At 43.0% G+C, this 14,175-nt stretch overlaps 1 protein-coding gene across 1 annotated transcript in view; it reads left to right on the top strand.

The window, feature by feature from the left end:
- Positions 1-7: 7 nt before the first annotated feature.
- Positions 8-14,175, top strand: part of CNKSR3 (CNKSR family member 3) — a 61,690-nt gene continuing 47,522 nt past the window's right edge. The window contains exon 1 of the mRNA XM_074580455.1: positions 8-194. Coding sequence (XP_074436556.1) covers positions 143-194 — 52 coding nt within the window. The 5' untranslated portion in view covers positions 8-142. The remainder of the gene's footprint in view (positions 195-14,175) is intronic.

The raw sequence follows: 14,175 nt of genomic DNA, 5'->3' as shown, positions 1-14,175 counted from the left end.
CCGCGGCCGGCGGGAGGAGCCAGGCCGAGGAGGGGGACGTCCCGGAGCGGCTCTGCCGGGATGGGAATCTGAGAAGAAGGGGGAACGAGTCGGCGGCGGGAGGAGGGCGGCTGCGGTTCTGCCGCGGGTGCGGGCCCCCGCCATGGAGCCGGTGACCAGGTGGAGCCCGAAGCAAGTGGTGGACTGGACGAAGGGTAAGAAGGGCGCTTCGTCGGTCGGGCTCGGAGACGGGCTCCCCCGGCGGGGCGGCCGCGTGGCCGGCGGGGCGAGCGGGGCCGCCGGCGGGCTCCTTTGCCAGCGCCGCGCCGTGGTGGTGCCAGCCCCGGCTCCGTGGCCGCCCCGCCTGTTGAGCCCCGGGACACCCTTTGCGTGTGGTTTACCGCTCCTTCCTGACTCGTCTCCTTACCTGTCGGTGCGCTTGTGTGTGCTTCGCGTCGTGGGTTTTAAGGGTGGTTTTATTGGGCGTGGGGAAGGGGGGAGGTAAGCTTTGCACCGTGGCTGGCTCGGGGTACGTGTATCGGCAGTGGGGTCTCCCCGGGGCTCGGTCCCCTTCCTCTGTGGTCCTGCCGGCCCGTCTGCTTGTATAGGTATAGTAACTATTCTCCTTCAGGCAGATAATAATAAGTGAACTTCCAGCTTTGCAAGCAAAAGACGAAAAATCCTTCAATTTTGTAAGTTAAGCAAAAACTTTATAAACTAGCTCAAGCAAGCAAGAACTCTTAATCCTGTTTAACGGTGATGGGATTAAAACGCTGGGCTCCCGCTCGGAGAGTTAAATAGCAGCCCCTTCGCTCGTCCGTCTGTCCGTCCGTCCGTCCATCCCTCCCACCCTCATCTCTGGTGTGTGTGCGCGCTTGTTTCTCTTCCCCCCCGCCCCCCCCTCAAAACTTCCTAACCCTCTTCGAGGCTTCTTCACGCTGTTGACATCGCTGCGGGAAGCCTCGGTGGGACTGATGTGCGAAGGAGGTGTTTGGGAAGCCTGCGCCCAGCTCCGGGGGTAGGGGGGAGGCTCTGTCATGGGAAGGAGAAGGCGGGGACCGAGGGGACCTCTGCAGTGTTGGGTGTCTTCGGGGTTTTTTTTTTTTTTTTTTTTTTCCCGAAGTCAGATTGAACCTCAGTTTGGTCAACTCTGCTTGGACGCTGTGAGTGCTTTCCGAATGCCGATTGGGATATTGCTGTCGCAGTTCCCACTGTACAGGAAATAAATCAGAAGGGAAATAGCTATGAATTAGGTGAGGGATTTATGATTTTGGAAATGTACTTCTGTTTTCTTGTAGGACTACACTTTAGTGTGATCGTCTTTTGTTACATGAAGCGTTTTCGCAGGCTTTGCTGGAGTTGATGTGAAGTTAGGAATGCTTTCGGAGGTGAAAGTTTCCCTGGATTAGAAGCGGTATTTGTTTATAGCAGCCATTACTCCTCTGTCTCAGGACCATAATGCTGATTAGACTGCGTGCCTGTGGTCAGCACTTGGCAGTAGTTGGGCTCGAGACTGAGGGAGATTTGGAAAGCAGGCTCATGTTTTCATACAGCGCGGCATGGATACTCCCAGCCCTCCTGAGCATGAACATGTGCATGGAGGGGCCGGGCCGGTGCCAGTCCGGGACCATCCAGGCAGCCTGTGTGAGAAGAGGATTCCATACAAACGTGCTGTGAAGTTATGTGTTAACATATAAATAACATCCACAGAAAGATCTCTTTTTTTATGATTGGTATTGGTTTAAACAGGAGTGCATTGTTCCAGTGAAATAAGCCTTTTGCTTTGGTATGTGGAATATTTATATAATGCTTTTCCCTCATTGTACTTTTTCTCTTGGGCGCTGAAAGTTTGTTACCTTGCCAGATTAAAGAGTAAACCTGCTAATCATTTTAAAAGGCTTTATTATACTTAAGCATGCTTGCCTTGCTTTCTTGCATAATTTATTTTACTCGCAGGTTCCTTGAACAGGTAACTCTTTAGCTGGACCCTCAATTAGTGTTATGCAGAATAATTTGAGGGCTGCCTGTAGTTGGGAGGTGGATCTTCTGACTAATGCAAACACGTGTCCTTTGAAATGCAAAGGAATAAATTAAAGACTGCTGGTGAGTTTTGTTTCTGTTGTTGTTTTTCAGTTTCTAGGTAAGCTTTTGACCTCTTAGGTGCACAGCGTCATTTTATGTCACTCTCTGCACGACAAGACTGTAATAAAGAAATGAGAGGTGGAAAACTTTTCTTTATGGTTATGCTTTCATCTCTGCACATTAAAATTGACACTTTAATAGCTACCTAACAGCCTTATTAGCACAATGTTTCATAGTTTATTTTTAATCTGAGATGGTTATTTACTCTGTAGTTCATAACCACTTGATTTTATGTTTGACCAAAGACCAATATTCTGTATTTTACCTTATGAATATTATATTTAATTCTCAAGGTTAGTTTTATAAAACAAGTAATTGGAGGGGAGCTTATGCCATTTGTTTTCTTACATATGCCATCTTGGAAAGGTGATACCATGATCTTCACTGAACTGGTAAAGCTCTGGGAGATAGTATTTAGCTGGTAATATCTGCTGCCTGTAGTTAGTGCTGTGGTGCCACGGAGATGTATTCTAGAAGAATGACATAAATAACTGTGGTGGGAGATGCCAGCTCCCAGTGGGGAGATTGGTTTTGCAGATAATGATGCACGCTTATCGTACAATGCTAAAAACGTCGTGGAAAAATGTAGAGAGTAGCAGAAATAAGTGATCTGATTTACTCTATTTTAATGTTTGATGTAAAACTGAGCACATTTTTCCAGGAACCTTCCTTTTTTTTTTTCTTCCAAGATTTTTTACAGTTAGAAACCTATAAATTGTGGGGTTTTTTTTCCCCCAAACAAAAGAAGCATAAAAATTTACCCCATTCCATGAAATAAACACCAAAAAGCAAAGTCCAAAAGTAAGCTGTACAACCATTGTTGGATGGTTGGCTTATTTGCTCCTGGTGAACTTTTCTTGCTTGTTTGGGGGTTTTTATTTGTGTTTTGTTTTAAAGTGGCTTTTGAACTAACTTTTTTTAAAAAGGTAACCCTTATCCTGAAAAGTTGTGCTCTGTGACTTTTGAGCTGTTCATTCCTAAGTAAATACTGTAAATAGCATTTATCTAGAGTTTAAAATAGAACCTACCAAGAATTAGTAAGCTGAACATGAATATTTTTAGATTTTTGTAGGCAGGTTTTAAATAAAAAGTGCTCTGTTCATTGTTACCAACAACAGCTGATACAAAACACGGTTGCTTGTCTTCTCTTGCTAATTCAGACTAGAATGCCGCTATTTTTTTGCGAACAAGGGTGTTTTTTCTGGCGGAGCGTGCTGCACTGACAGTAGCCGGCTATGTAGCTCATAAGGCTGTGTCTAGTTAAACTGAAGCTGCTGAGGAAGAGTTGCCTTTTTATTCACTAGCAATTTTCTGTGTAGGTTAAGCGTTTCTCAAGCTTTGACCAAGGATGTGATAACTTTAGCTACAGCATCAGTGTTTGAAAACTGCATCTGTTATTTTTATAAGCACCTCCTTGATTTCTGTCTGGAAGAAGTGATGGTGTAGTTATAGGTTTCTCTTACAGTGTGACACAAATTCAGATAGTATTTAGGGGCAATATGCAGCCATGAAAAGGTGGTACTTTGGCTAGGATGCTGTGTTGATTTGACTTGTGGCTGGGTTGTTGTGGAGTTTATGCTCTTTGACTGATTTAGTTTGCACTGTTCTCCTGACTATGCTGAGAAGGTAAATTTTTATATATATGTATTTGTTGTATTCTGAGTTGATCCTTGTTGGGGTATAAACTAACCTCTGAATGGTGTTGCAGTTGACCTGTGGTCTTGCTCCTGTGCAGATTAAGATGCTTATGGGCTCAAAGTCCTTATCTGTCTCTCACAGCACTCCATCGTGTGCCCATGAGACTGAATTCCCCCAGAGCTCCTCAAGAGGGATTCCTGAAGTTACTCAGATTATTGTGGGACAGGTGTATGGTCATGGAAGTTGTAGCACATCTGCAGTATGCTGCTGGTATTTGTTTGATTGTGGGCTTGCAGTTTTCTGGTCTATCCTGGGTCCACAAACCAGCAAGAGCCTGTTTAGTTCCATAGAGCTGTGTACATGAAGAAATATCCAGCACGAAAGTGACTTAATTTCACTGGTGTAGCAACAATTTGAAGGAAGCAGTGTGATCTGATGATATGGAGAAACTTTCTCTGGTCTCAGAAGCCCCTGGCTACTGAAACCCCTGCGGCTAAGGTCATTCCTCAGAAGATGCAAGGGGGAGGAAAGCTGCGTATGGGATAGAGCCTCCTGTGTGAGAAATGCCACTGTCTTATTAGAGAACATCACTGTGCGTCCTCTTTGTTTGTTGTAGCCTGATCTGTCTCTTCCCCCTACCCCCAGGCCTCACATACTTATGTCAATTGTGACTTCAAGCCAAATTTTACACGGTAAAGACAGTTTGACGCGCTTGTGGTTAGAAGCCTCTGTTGTTGTGAGGCTCTGTTACAATTTGGCCTTTGTCGCTGTAGCTGTAGACTCAGTTAGCTGGGGATCACGCGTCTCTATTGCACTTCAGGTTTGATTATTCCCTTCCTCGGTAGTTCATGGATATTGCTTATTCCTGGGCTTGTTATGTGATGAAATACTCTGATTTCCATTCCTGGTAAAGCTTTTGGGCAACTATATGTATTTATAGGTATGCCTGGGAGAAGAGGGAGAAATATGCTCATTTATTAATAGTTAGCAATTAATTGTGAGGGCCTGGTGTTCTTTTTTTAGAGCTATCTTGCTTATCGAGGGAGACTTCAACAAGGTTGGTTGTGTTAACTGTGTGTGCTGGGAGCTGCAAACCATAGCTGGATTTTAGAAAGAATTACGGGTAATGCATAGCACTGGAGTTATTTTTTAGCCTTCCTTTTCTTTGTAGGTACTCTCAAGTGAATGCTGTTGTGTTCAAGTTATTTGGGAAAATTTAACACTAAGAAACTTCTGGTTATTTTTTAAAGGAGAGTATTTTTCTTTCAGTGAAGAAGAGTAGAGAGCTGCCCGTAACAAGAGCTGCAGAAGAATCTCTTTCCTCTGTTTATTTGGTTATTTAAAAATATTTGTATAGACTACTTGTTAAATAGATCAGCAAGTAACAACGAATAACCACTGTTTGCAGATCTCAGCTGAAATTCTGAATATACCTGGCCCGTAATGTTTTACTAGCAAGAGGTGCATGTGCTAAATAATTCTGTTTATATTTATTTGTGGATTGAAACATAGTAAAGAATTGCACTTTAAGTGCATTAAGTGCACAACTTAAAGTTTGTACTACTGCAGTCTTAAAACTATTCATTGTTGCTACGATCAGTGAATGTGTATGAAAAAAGAATAAACCAAAGTTGGCCTCTGCGTTCATGTGTTTAGATCATGTTTGAACGTTGCTGTGTTGCTCTTTCTTGAGCTGCTTGTGGGTTCTGTGATTATTTTTTTTAAATTTTTTTTTTTGTTTCCCTCGATCTTTTGATGTTCACAGTCAATTCTGTTTATTTGCCATTAAGTTGCTGTTCAAACTATTTTAACCAAACATCAGAAAGTCTAGAAGTTGAATGCTATCAGCATAATGTCTGGAAAAACATCATTTTAAATGCTAAAATCACAATGGGCATTAGTGGAAAGTTGATGGTAACCTTTGTAGAGGAATGTAGTGAAATTCTGACAATGAATTTTAGGTATACGTGGTATATCTGGGTAGTACCTGAACATAGGTAGTAGTGTTAAGAGTGAAGATATTAACCAATGAGAGATGTAAGGTAGTATGCTTATTAAGACAAACTTCTCCTAACTGCTCAGTAGGTGTAGAGATTGGCCAGTGGGTCAGTTGTTTTTTTCCTTCTTTCCTCAAAGCTTTTGCTTGAGTGACAGGAAGTAATCTGTACCTGTTGTTGGAGACTTCTGTAGGAAGAACCTCATTTTTGGTGAAATGTTGTGTATGTATCAGACTTGTATAACTCTCTTGTGTGTTCATTCCTTGTGTTTCTGTCTGGGACCCCATGTTTTCAGCATGTAAAACCCCTTGGCCAAGGATCATGCCTCTCTCTTTGTATGCTGTCTAGCACACTGCAAGAGCTAAGGAAAGACAAAGTACAGGGCACTGGATAAAATGCATGTTGAAATTTGTCTTGAAGTTTTATTTTCTTAGTAAAAGACCCTGACAAAAGGCTGTTATCCAACACACGCTACTAGATGAATTGCAGTTATGAGTGATGCGTGCGTACAGCCTGTCAGCAACTATTCAAAAATACATGGATTTCTTTGGGCAGTGTTTGTTCTTGCCTTTTAATTTCTTAAATCTAAACTTCTGGATTGCCTGGTTTAAGTCGTGGTCTAACAGATGAGCACGTCAAACAGATGATGACTAGTGACAGTTAGGGATTGCAGAAGAGGCAGCGAGACTGCTAAGTTTTCAGTTTGCTGCATTGTTTTAGGACACTTACAGGGAAGCTTCACACAGAAGGTTTGTTAATGAGTAAGTCCAAACAGTGAATCAAGTGGAAAAAGTTGATTACCACTGTGTTTTTTCCATAAAAGTGATGATGTTGGTCTTAATTTGTGCCTTGCATTTCCCTACCAACATCACACAGTCAGGTCTCACCTGCATAGAGGGATCGTGTTTCCGCAGTGTCTCCTTGCTCTATCCTCTACATACCCCAATTATATAAGTCCTGTGAAAAGGAGGAGGTAGTGAGGTTCTAATGTCTTCAGGGCTAACTTGGGGAGAGGAAAGGAAGGGTAGATGAAAGCTAATGAAGCTGGGGCCTCGTGTGTCAAAAGGCGAGCCGGTGGGGAAGACGACTAGCATGGCTGAACAGAGAGCTTTGGCTGCAACTCAGGAAAAAGGAAAAAAAGAAAAAAAGAGAGTTTATGACCTCTGGAAGAAGGGGCAGGCAAGTCAGGAGGATTACAAGGATGTCGTGAGGTTTTGCAGGGACAAAATTGGAAGGGCCAAAGCCCAGCTAGAACTTAATCTGGCTACTGCTGTAAAAGACAATAAAAATGTTTCTGTAGATACATTAGCAACAGAAGGAGGGCTAAGGAGACTCTCCATCCTCTGTTGGATGTGGGGGGAAACAGTGACAAAGGATGAGGAAAAGGCTGAGAATCTTAATGCCTTTTCTGCCTCAGTCTTTAATAGTAAGACCAGTTGTTTTGGGGGTACCCAGCCCCCTGAGCTGGAAGACAGGGATGGGGAGCAGCATGAAGCCCCCATAATCCAAGGGGAAATAGTTAGCGACCTGCTACGCCACGTAGACACACACAAGTCCGTGGGGTGGGATGGGATGCACCCAAGGGTACTGAGGGAGCTGGCAGAAGTGCTCCCCAAGCCACTTTCCATCATTTATCAGCGGTCCTGGCTACCTGGGGAGGTCCCAGTTGACTGGAGGTTAGCGCATGCGATGCCCATCTACAAGAAGGGCCGGAAGGAGGATCCAGGGAACTACAGACCTGTTGCTCTGACCTCCATGCTTGAGAAGGTTATGGAGCAGATCATCTTGAGTGCCATCATGTGGCACCTACAGGAACAACCAGGTGATCAGGCCCAGTCAGCATGGGTTTATGAAAGGCAGGTCCTGCTTGACTAACCTGATCTCATTCTATGACAAGGCGACCTGCTTAGTGGATGAGGGAAATGGTGTGGACATTGTCTACCTGGACTTTAGTAAAGCCTTTGGCACCATTTCCCACAGGATTCTCCTGGAGAAACTGGCTGCTCATGGCATGGATGGGCGTATGCTTTGCTGGGTAAAAATCTGGCTGGAGAGCTGGGTCGAGAGGGTGGTGGTGAATGGAGTTAAATCCAGTTGGTGACCAGTCAGAAGTGGTCCTCCCCAGGGCTCAGTACTGGGGACAGTTCTGTTTAATGTCTTTATCAATGATCTGGACGAGTGGATTGAGTGCACTCTCAGTAAGTTTGCAGACAACACCAAGCTGGGTGGGAGTGTTGATCTGCTTTAGGGTTGGGAGGTTCTACAGACGTATCTGAACAGGCTGGATCGATGGCATGAAGCCACTGGTATGAGGTTCAACAAGGGCAAGTCCCGGGTCCTGCACTTGGGTCACAACAACCCCATGCAACACTACAGGCCTGGGGAAGAGTGGCTGGAGAGCTGCCTGGCAGAAAAGGACCTGGGGATGTTGGTTGAAGCCAACTAATTGTGAGCTGGCAACAGGCCCAGGTGGCCAAGAAGGCCAGTAATATCCTGAGCAGGACTAGGGCAGTGATTGCCCCCCTGCACTTGACACTGGTGAGGCTGCGCCTCGAGTACTGTGTCCAGTTTTGGGCCCCTCACTACAAGAAAGACATTGAGGTGCTGGATCATATTCAGAGAAGGGCAACAAAGCTGGTGAAGGTGAAGTCTTGTGATGAGTGGCTGAGGGAACTGGAGTTGTTCTGTCTGCAGAAAAGGATGCTGAGGGGAGACCTTATTGCTCTCTACAACTACCTGAAAGAAGGTTGTAGTGAGGTGGGTGACGGTCTCTTCTCCTAGGTACCAAGCAACAGGACAAGAGGAAATGGCCTCAAGTTGTGCCAGTGGAGGTTTAGATTGGATGTTAGAAAAAATTTCTTCACTGAAATGGTTGTCAAGCATTGGAACAGGCTGCCCAGGAAGGTTGAGTCGTTGAGTCACCATCCCCGGAGGTATTTAAAAGACGGGTAGATGTGGTACTTCGGGACGTAGTTTAGTGATGGATTTGGCAGCATTAGGTTTATGGTCGGACTTGATGATCTTAAAGGTCTTTTTCCAACCTAAACGTTTCTGTGATTCTCTATAGCAACCTCTGACATATTTACAGTAGTTCTTCAGGACCCATCTTCTCGTAGTCACAGGATTACTCACAGATTTTAGTGTGTTTGTCCACAGGGCTGCAGCAAGAGATAGGAAATTCAAATAAAAATGCTGTTTGACTGTGGATCCCCATCTGATGTTAGGCAGGTTGTACAGTCATTTTGTCATTTGGGCTCTCATTACCAGAGTGAGATGACTTTGGAGTCTGAGGCTATCAATTCATATCCCTGGGCCACGCTTCCTTTGCACGAGGAAATTGCCGGCGGGTTTCCGTATGCCTGCCCCCATCTATTCAGAGTACAAGCAATAACGTTTCACAGCTTGGAGGATCTGCAGGAGGTACGCTGAATTAGCCTGATCTGCTTCACTGGCTTTAAACATTCATTACCTATTAAAATAGATATTTATGATATTATGAAATGTAGCTAATTTTCATCAAATGTCACACATGCTGGACAAAACCAAGCATCTGTGTTTGGTTTGGTGAGATCAAAACACTGAGCTCTATAACTTTGGTCTACAGACATGCATTCAGTATCTAGCAGGATTATGTTATAATATTGCATCTGTGATGAGTTCATGTAGTTTCTTGTATGTGTTTCTCTGATACCCTTCTACATGAAGACAGTCCTTTGTCACTGTAATGACAAAACCTCTATGCTTTTTGGACTGTTTCTTACACTAGTAGTTAGGCTAGGTAAGCAAAGTGTCTGGTATGCTGTTGCAATCAGAGCTCTGTGGCATAAATGTGATCTTATCTTGCTCTTTGATCAAAGGAAAGAACTCCATTTAAAACTTAATTGGTGCTCATCAAGGGCTAAGGTTCTGCTAAAGCAAGTTTTGGTACACACTTCTAGACTAATGATCCTGATGTCTCTGTCTTGTATGTGCAAAATGAATGTTGCTTAGATTGCCATCCTTTTATCATTAATATCTTTACTTATAGAGTCTTGTACTACTGGAATGAAGTTTGTTGTATACAGTATGTCCATTTTGTCATTAAATATAAGCTGTCTTGTCTGATACAGATGCCTTTCTAGCCAGGCAGAAGGGAAGGGCTCAAGGTATTGCCTCCTCTGGGTATATTGTGAGTTTACTGGGCCAGTAAGGCAGACTGGTTAAGGGTTTGTGTTGGGCCTTCTAGTTTTTGTAGCTTGTAAAATATCCTTATCTAATAAGAGAGTATTTCTGCTTTCTGTTGTGATGTTACTGTTGTCCAAAGATGCTTTGTTCTGAGCTGCAGCTCTTGGCAGTAATTTTTTCTTCCTCCTGAACTAAAATTATGAAAGAACTGCATCCTTGCTGTGATGGCCAAAAGGCAACCCTTTGGTGACAGGTGGACAAGTAAATAGAATAATGAAAATCTACCAGTCTGTTTCATTGGGACAGCAATATCATAACTTCAGTGTCTTGAAAAATTAATTTTGAGTTGTCTGCTATCCCACTGCTGTAGGAGGCAGAATGCTGTACCTGAGCAGGTATCTCAGCACTGCTCTGCTGGGAAGATGTGTGCTTGGCTACGGGAGTGGGGAGGAAGAAGGGAAAAATAAAGGATAAAGACTTCATTTTTTTCCCCCTCCTATGTAGGACTTCCCCTGAGGAAGGAGGGCTATAAGAACAAGTTCAGACATGCCTGAAGAATGTGGGCTGAAAAACATGTGCAGGGATCAGGGGATGGAGCTGTGCTGGGAGAGCATTGTAGAGGAAAAGTGGGAATGTAGTGAAATGCAGATATCTACTCTGACATGAGTGGTGTTTTGGTTTTTTGTTTTTCTTTCCCCCCCCAAATAGTTCTAATGGTGATGTTTATTCACTGCTTCACTCCATCCTTTGCAAGGTGCAGGATTCTTGCTGTTTGTGTTCTGTTAGCTTCACCAAACAGAATTTTAAAAGGATTATGGCAAAACATGAAAATTAGTGATTGTTTGCATTCCTAATGCAAGCTGTAATGGAAACTTTGAAAGAAAGAGGACGCAAAAGATAAATATGCTATAAATTCTTGTATTTTTTTTCTTAAAAATTTGTAGTATTCCATGTAGTATTTGGACTTAAGCTGTACTCACCAGAGGATGTAATATTATACCTCTTGTGAAATATAATCCCTGTGTAAACATAAAAGCATCATAGTTATTTCCTTGTATTTAAAAACAATCCTTCATCTTTTCTCTAACTATGCTTACTTCACACTATTTCAGACAACACTAGATAAATAAATCCATATGTGGTCGAAATAAGAACTTGGAAATCAAATCTGCCAACAACACTTTCATTTCTTGCTGGTTTTGACTGTATCTCACAATAACACGTGTTAGACATCACTGCATTAAAAAATAAAGTTAAGACACAGTTTGCCCTCAGTTATGATTAGGATTTAATGGTAATATTGGAGGAACATGTAATATTGGCATTTTACTGCAAATGAGATTCATTGCATATTCAGAAGGGTAGGTGTGGGTTTGATGCAACAGCGCTGAAGGTGGAACATTAAAATGGGCTGAGATAGATGCTGTGCTTCCATAACAGGTACTTGCTGGCAGTGGGGGCTCTCAGTAGTGGTGGATCTATTTTTATGGTTGCTCTCATGATAGTTTCATGCTTCTTAAATGTTTTGCTGCTTACTACTTTATTAGAGTATGTGTAACAGACTCATGCTGGCTGGTAGGATTCTAGCTAGTTGTGGTGGTTTTATTCCTATTTTAAAAGTATCAAGAGAAGATGCCTGGAGTAGAGCCTTGAGAAATGAAGTCTCCGGGGGCTGATGAAGTGTTCTTTTGGTGTTTTGTGCAGTTCTTATCTTGATTTAACCTTAACGCATCATTATTGCATCATTCCTGGTGCTTTGCAGTCTTTATTTTATTCTTTCAGCACCCCTCTCAGTAGGAATTTGCTGTTATTTTCATTTTAAAGATAGGGAGTTAACATTGCGAGGAATGTGGGGTGTGCCTACCTTACACATTGCAGTTCCAGCTAACCAGAAGTAGGTTATCTATGTAGTAGAAACAGCATTAGCATGATTGTTTTGGCTATTTTCATCCCCTAATGCAGTTTCCTTGCTTATAAACTCCTGAAACATCTGTTTTGGCTACTTGAAGTGTCCATTTATGGCTCTGCATTGTGGAGCATGTGGTGAAAGAAAGTGATTTGCCTCTGGTCATACAGTGGGTGGCATTCAAATCAGCATTAAGACAGGACTAATTTAGATGTCCATACTCCTGTTGTAGTCACTGGAGCCTAGAGAGTGGCTCAGCAGATCTTGTGCTCAGGATCTGTTTCAGGGTGAGCTGAATCATGCTTTGGGCTCCATGGACTACTGAGTAGGTCTCCATTGAGTATCCTGGGAGTTCAGACTCCAACCGGGTCCATCCCATGATGTCTGCAACAGAGGAAGAAGACTTGCAGGCTCTGGTTCAGTGTTGTAGTTACTGGATCCTCCTTTCTCCATCGGTCATCGGAGAACTGCCGGGGTGCAGGAAGTCATACCAGCAAATGAGGGGGCATGCTCATTTAAAAATTATGTGTATGCTTGCTTAAGAAAGTAGAGCATGGCTGCATTTAGGGTTGTTGGAATACTACTAGTCAGTAGGCATCTGTTGTACGAGAGTTGTTGAATGTAATCAGTGTGATCTGTATGTGGGAGAGCTGTAATTATAGCTCGGGCTATTCAGCATCTGATGAAAAATTTGGTATATTTTAACACAGAGTGCTTAAAATATTTCATGTGAGGGTAATAACAGATGCAAATGTGATAATAACTGACCTCTTCTGTCCTTTCTACTTTGTCTAGCTCCAGCGCAGTGTCTTTAATCGTGGACTACCTTGTAAAGCTACCTAGAAAGATGCACAGCACCATGTGTTGTTGCATGAAAAGGCAGCATATAACAATGGTAATTGAATTGGGGTAACTGATAGTTTTTTAGATCTTTGTGGTATAATTAGAAACACTTGGAGCAGCCTTTGGGGGCTACTGTGGATTCTTTTCACAGCAGAAACCCTCCTATCTTATGGTACTAGCCATGGTGGGAAACCAGTTGGAAAATGATGGTTTTCCATTGATGTTCCTGGAACCAAGCCTTTGGTGAAGTAGCTAGTCTTGAATATATTGGAAGCTATTTAATATTTTTGTTGTCTTAGACCACATCATGGCGCATAGGTTCCAAGCTAGTGAGCGTCTTTGGTGTATAAATTGTCCCTTGAAATAAGGCAATCAACAATTGTACACTGGGATGTGGCCATAGTACCACTAGCAACACTGTATGTCAACTTTTAGTGTAGAAAGATTAGTACTGGCTTCTCAGGGTGGTGTATTTACACAGGAATTCTAGCTCCCAGTAGAGTCAGTCCTGTGCTAGGCATGTCTGGAGGCTTTTGTTGAGCTGTCGTTCACAGAAGTACTAATTTCTCAGATTGGCAGCTTGTATGTACGCATGGAGGTTTTGCTCAAATTAACATGGCTTGGTTGCTGAAGAATACTGAATGGATTGTGTGGTTTCTAATGCATGTATAATTGAGCGTAATGCATGTAATCTTATTGCCCAGTATCATCCTCAATTTTCCAAGGGTTGAGAGTGTGTTGAAATGATAGTTGGAAACTTAGTTAATTATTTCTTGTGGCTTTACTGAAATATATTTTGCTCTTTAGTATTCCCCATCATTGGGTGTTCTCAAAAATCTGTTAACTTTTGAAAACTAGTTTTCTATTAAGACTTAAACTGTTTTCATTCTGCCTGCAGCATCCCCCTAGCAGCTTTGTTAGTCATATATGTGAGGGCTCTCCCTAGAGGTGCTTCTGTCACCTAGAAATCATGTGCTCACTGGAAGCTGCACCAGTAATGTTGTATTCTGTAACAGATCTTTCCAAAAAAAACCAAACAAAACCAAATTTAGATGAAATGCTGTGAAAAAGAAGCAAATAGCCATCAATTGGATTGACTGACTTCTCTACAAATATCTGATGGTACTTTGCTGTGCCTTAAAAGTATCAGGGAGACTTGTTTGGAGCTTCAGCAGAGGGTCAGAAATATCTTGTCACCACCCTACTAAGAGGGTGGAATATCTGCTCATGCTTTTCAGAATCACAAAAAAACAATGTATGAGGATGTCAGATGGAGTGGCTGAGGTAGATACAAGGCTTTTTCCTGCCTTCCTCCACTCCACTTAACATCTAGGAGGAAGGCAGGGCTCCTAGTCAGGTTGGTGGTATTTTGGACTTGTGTGTGATTCAGACAGAGCCCTTAGTCAGCCACTGTTGGTGTTAGGTGCCTTTGGCTTTCTTACAGTTGGGGTGTTGCACTTGAACTCTGATGAGGTCTCTGCTATTTTAGGAAGTAGCATCATCACT

This window comes from Larus michahellis, chromosome 3 (genome assembly GCF_964199755.1).
Source record: "Larus michahellis chromosome 3, bLarMic1.1, whole genome shotgun sequence".
In the NCBI taxonomy this organism is placed as follows: Eukaryota; Metazoa; Chordata; class Aves; order Charadriiformes; family Laridae; genus Larus; species Larus michahellis.
Note: the sequence above shows the minus strand (reverse complement) of the source record. Positions and strands in the feature narration are given on the sequence as shown.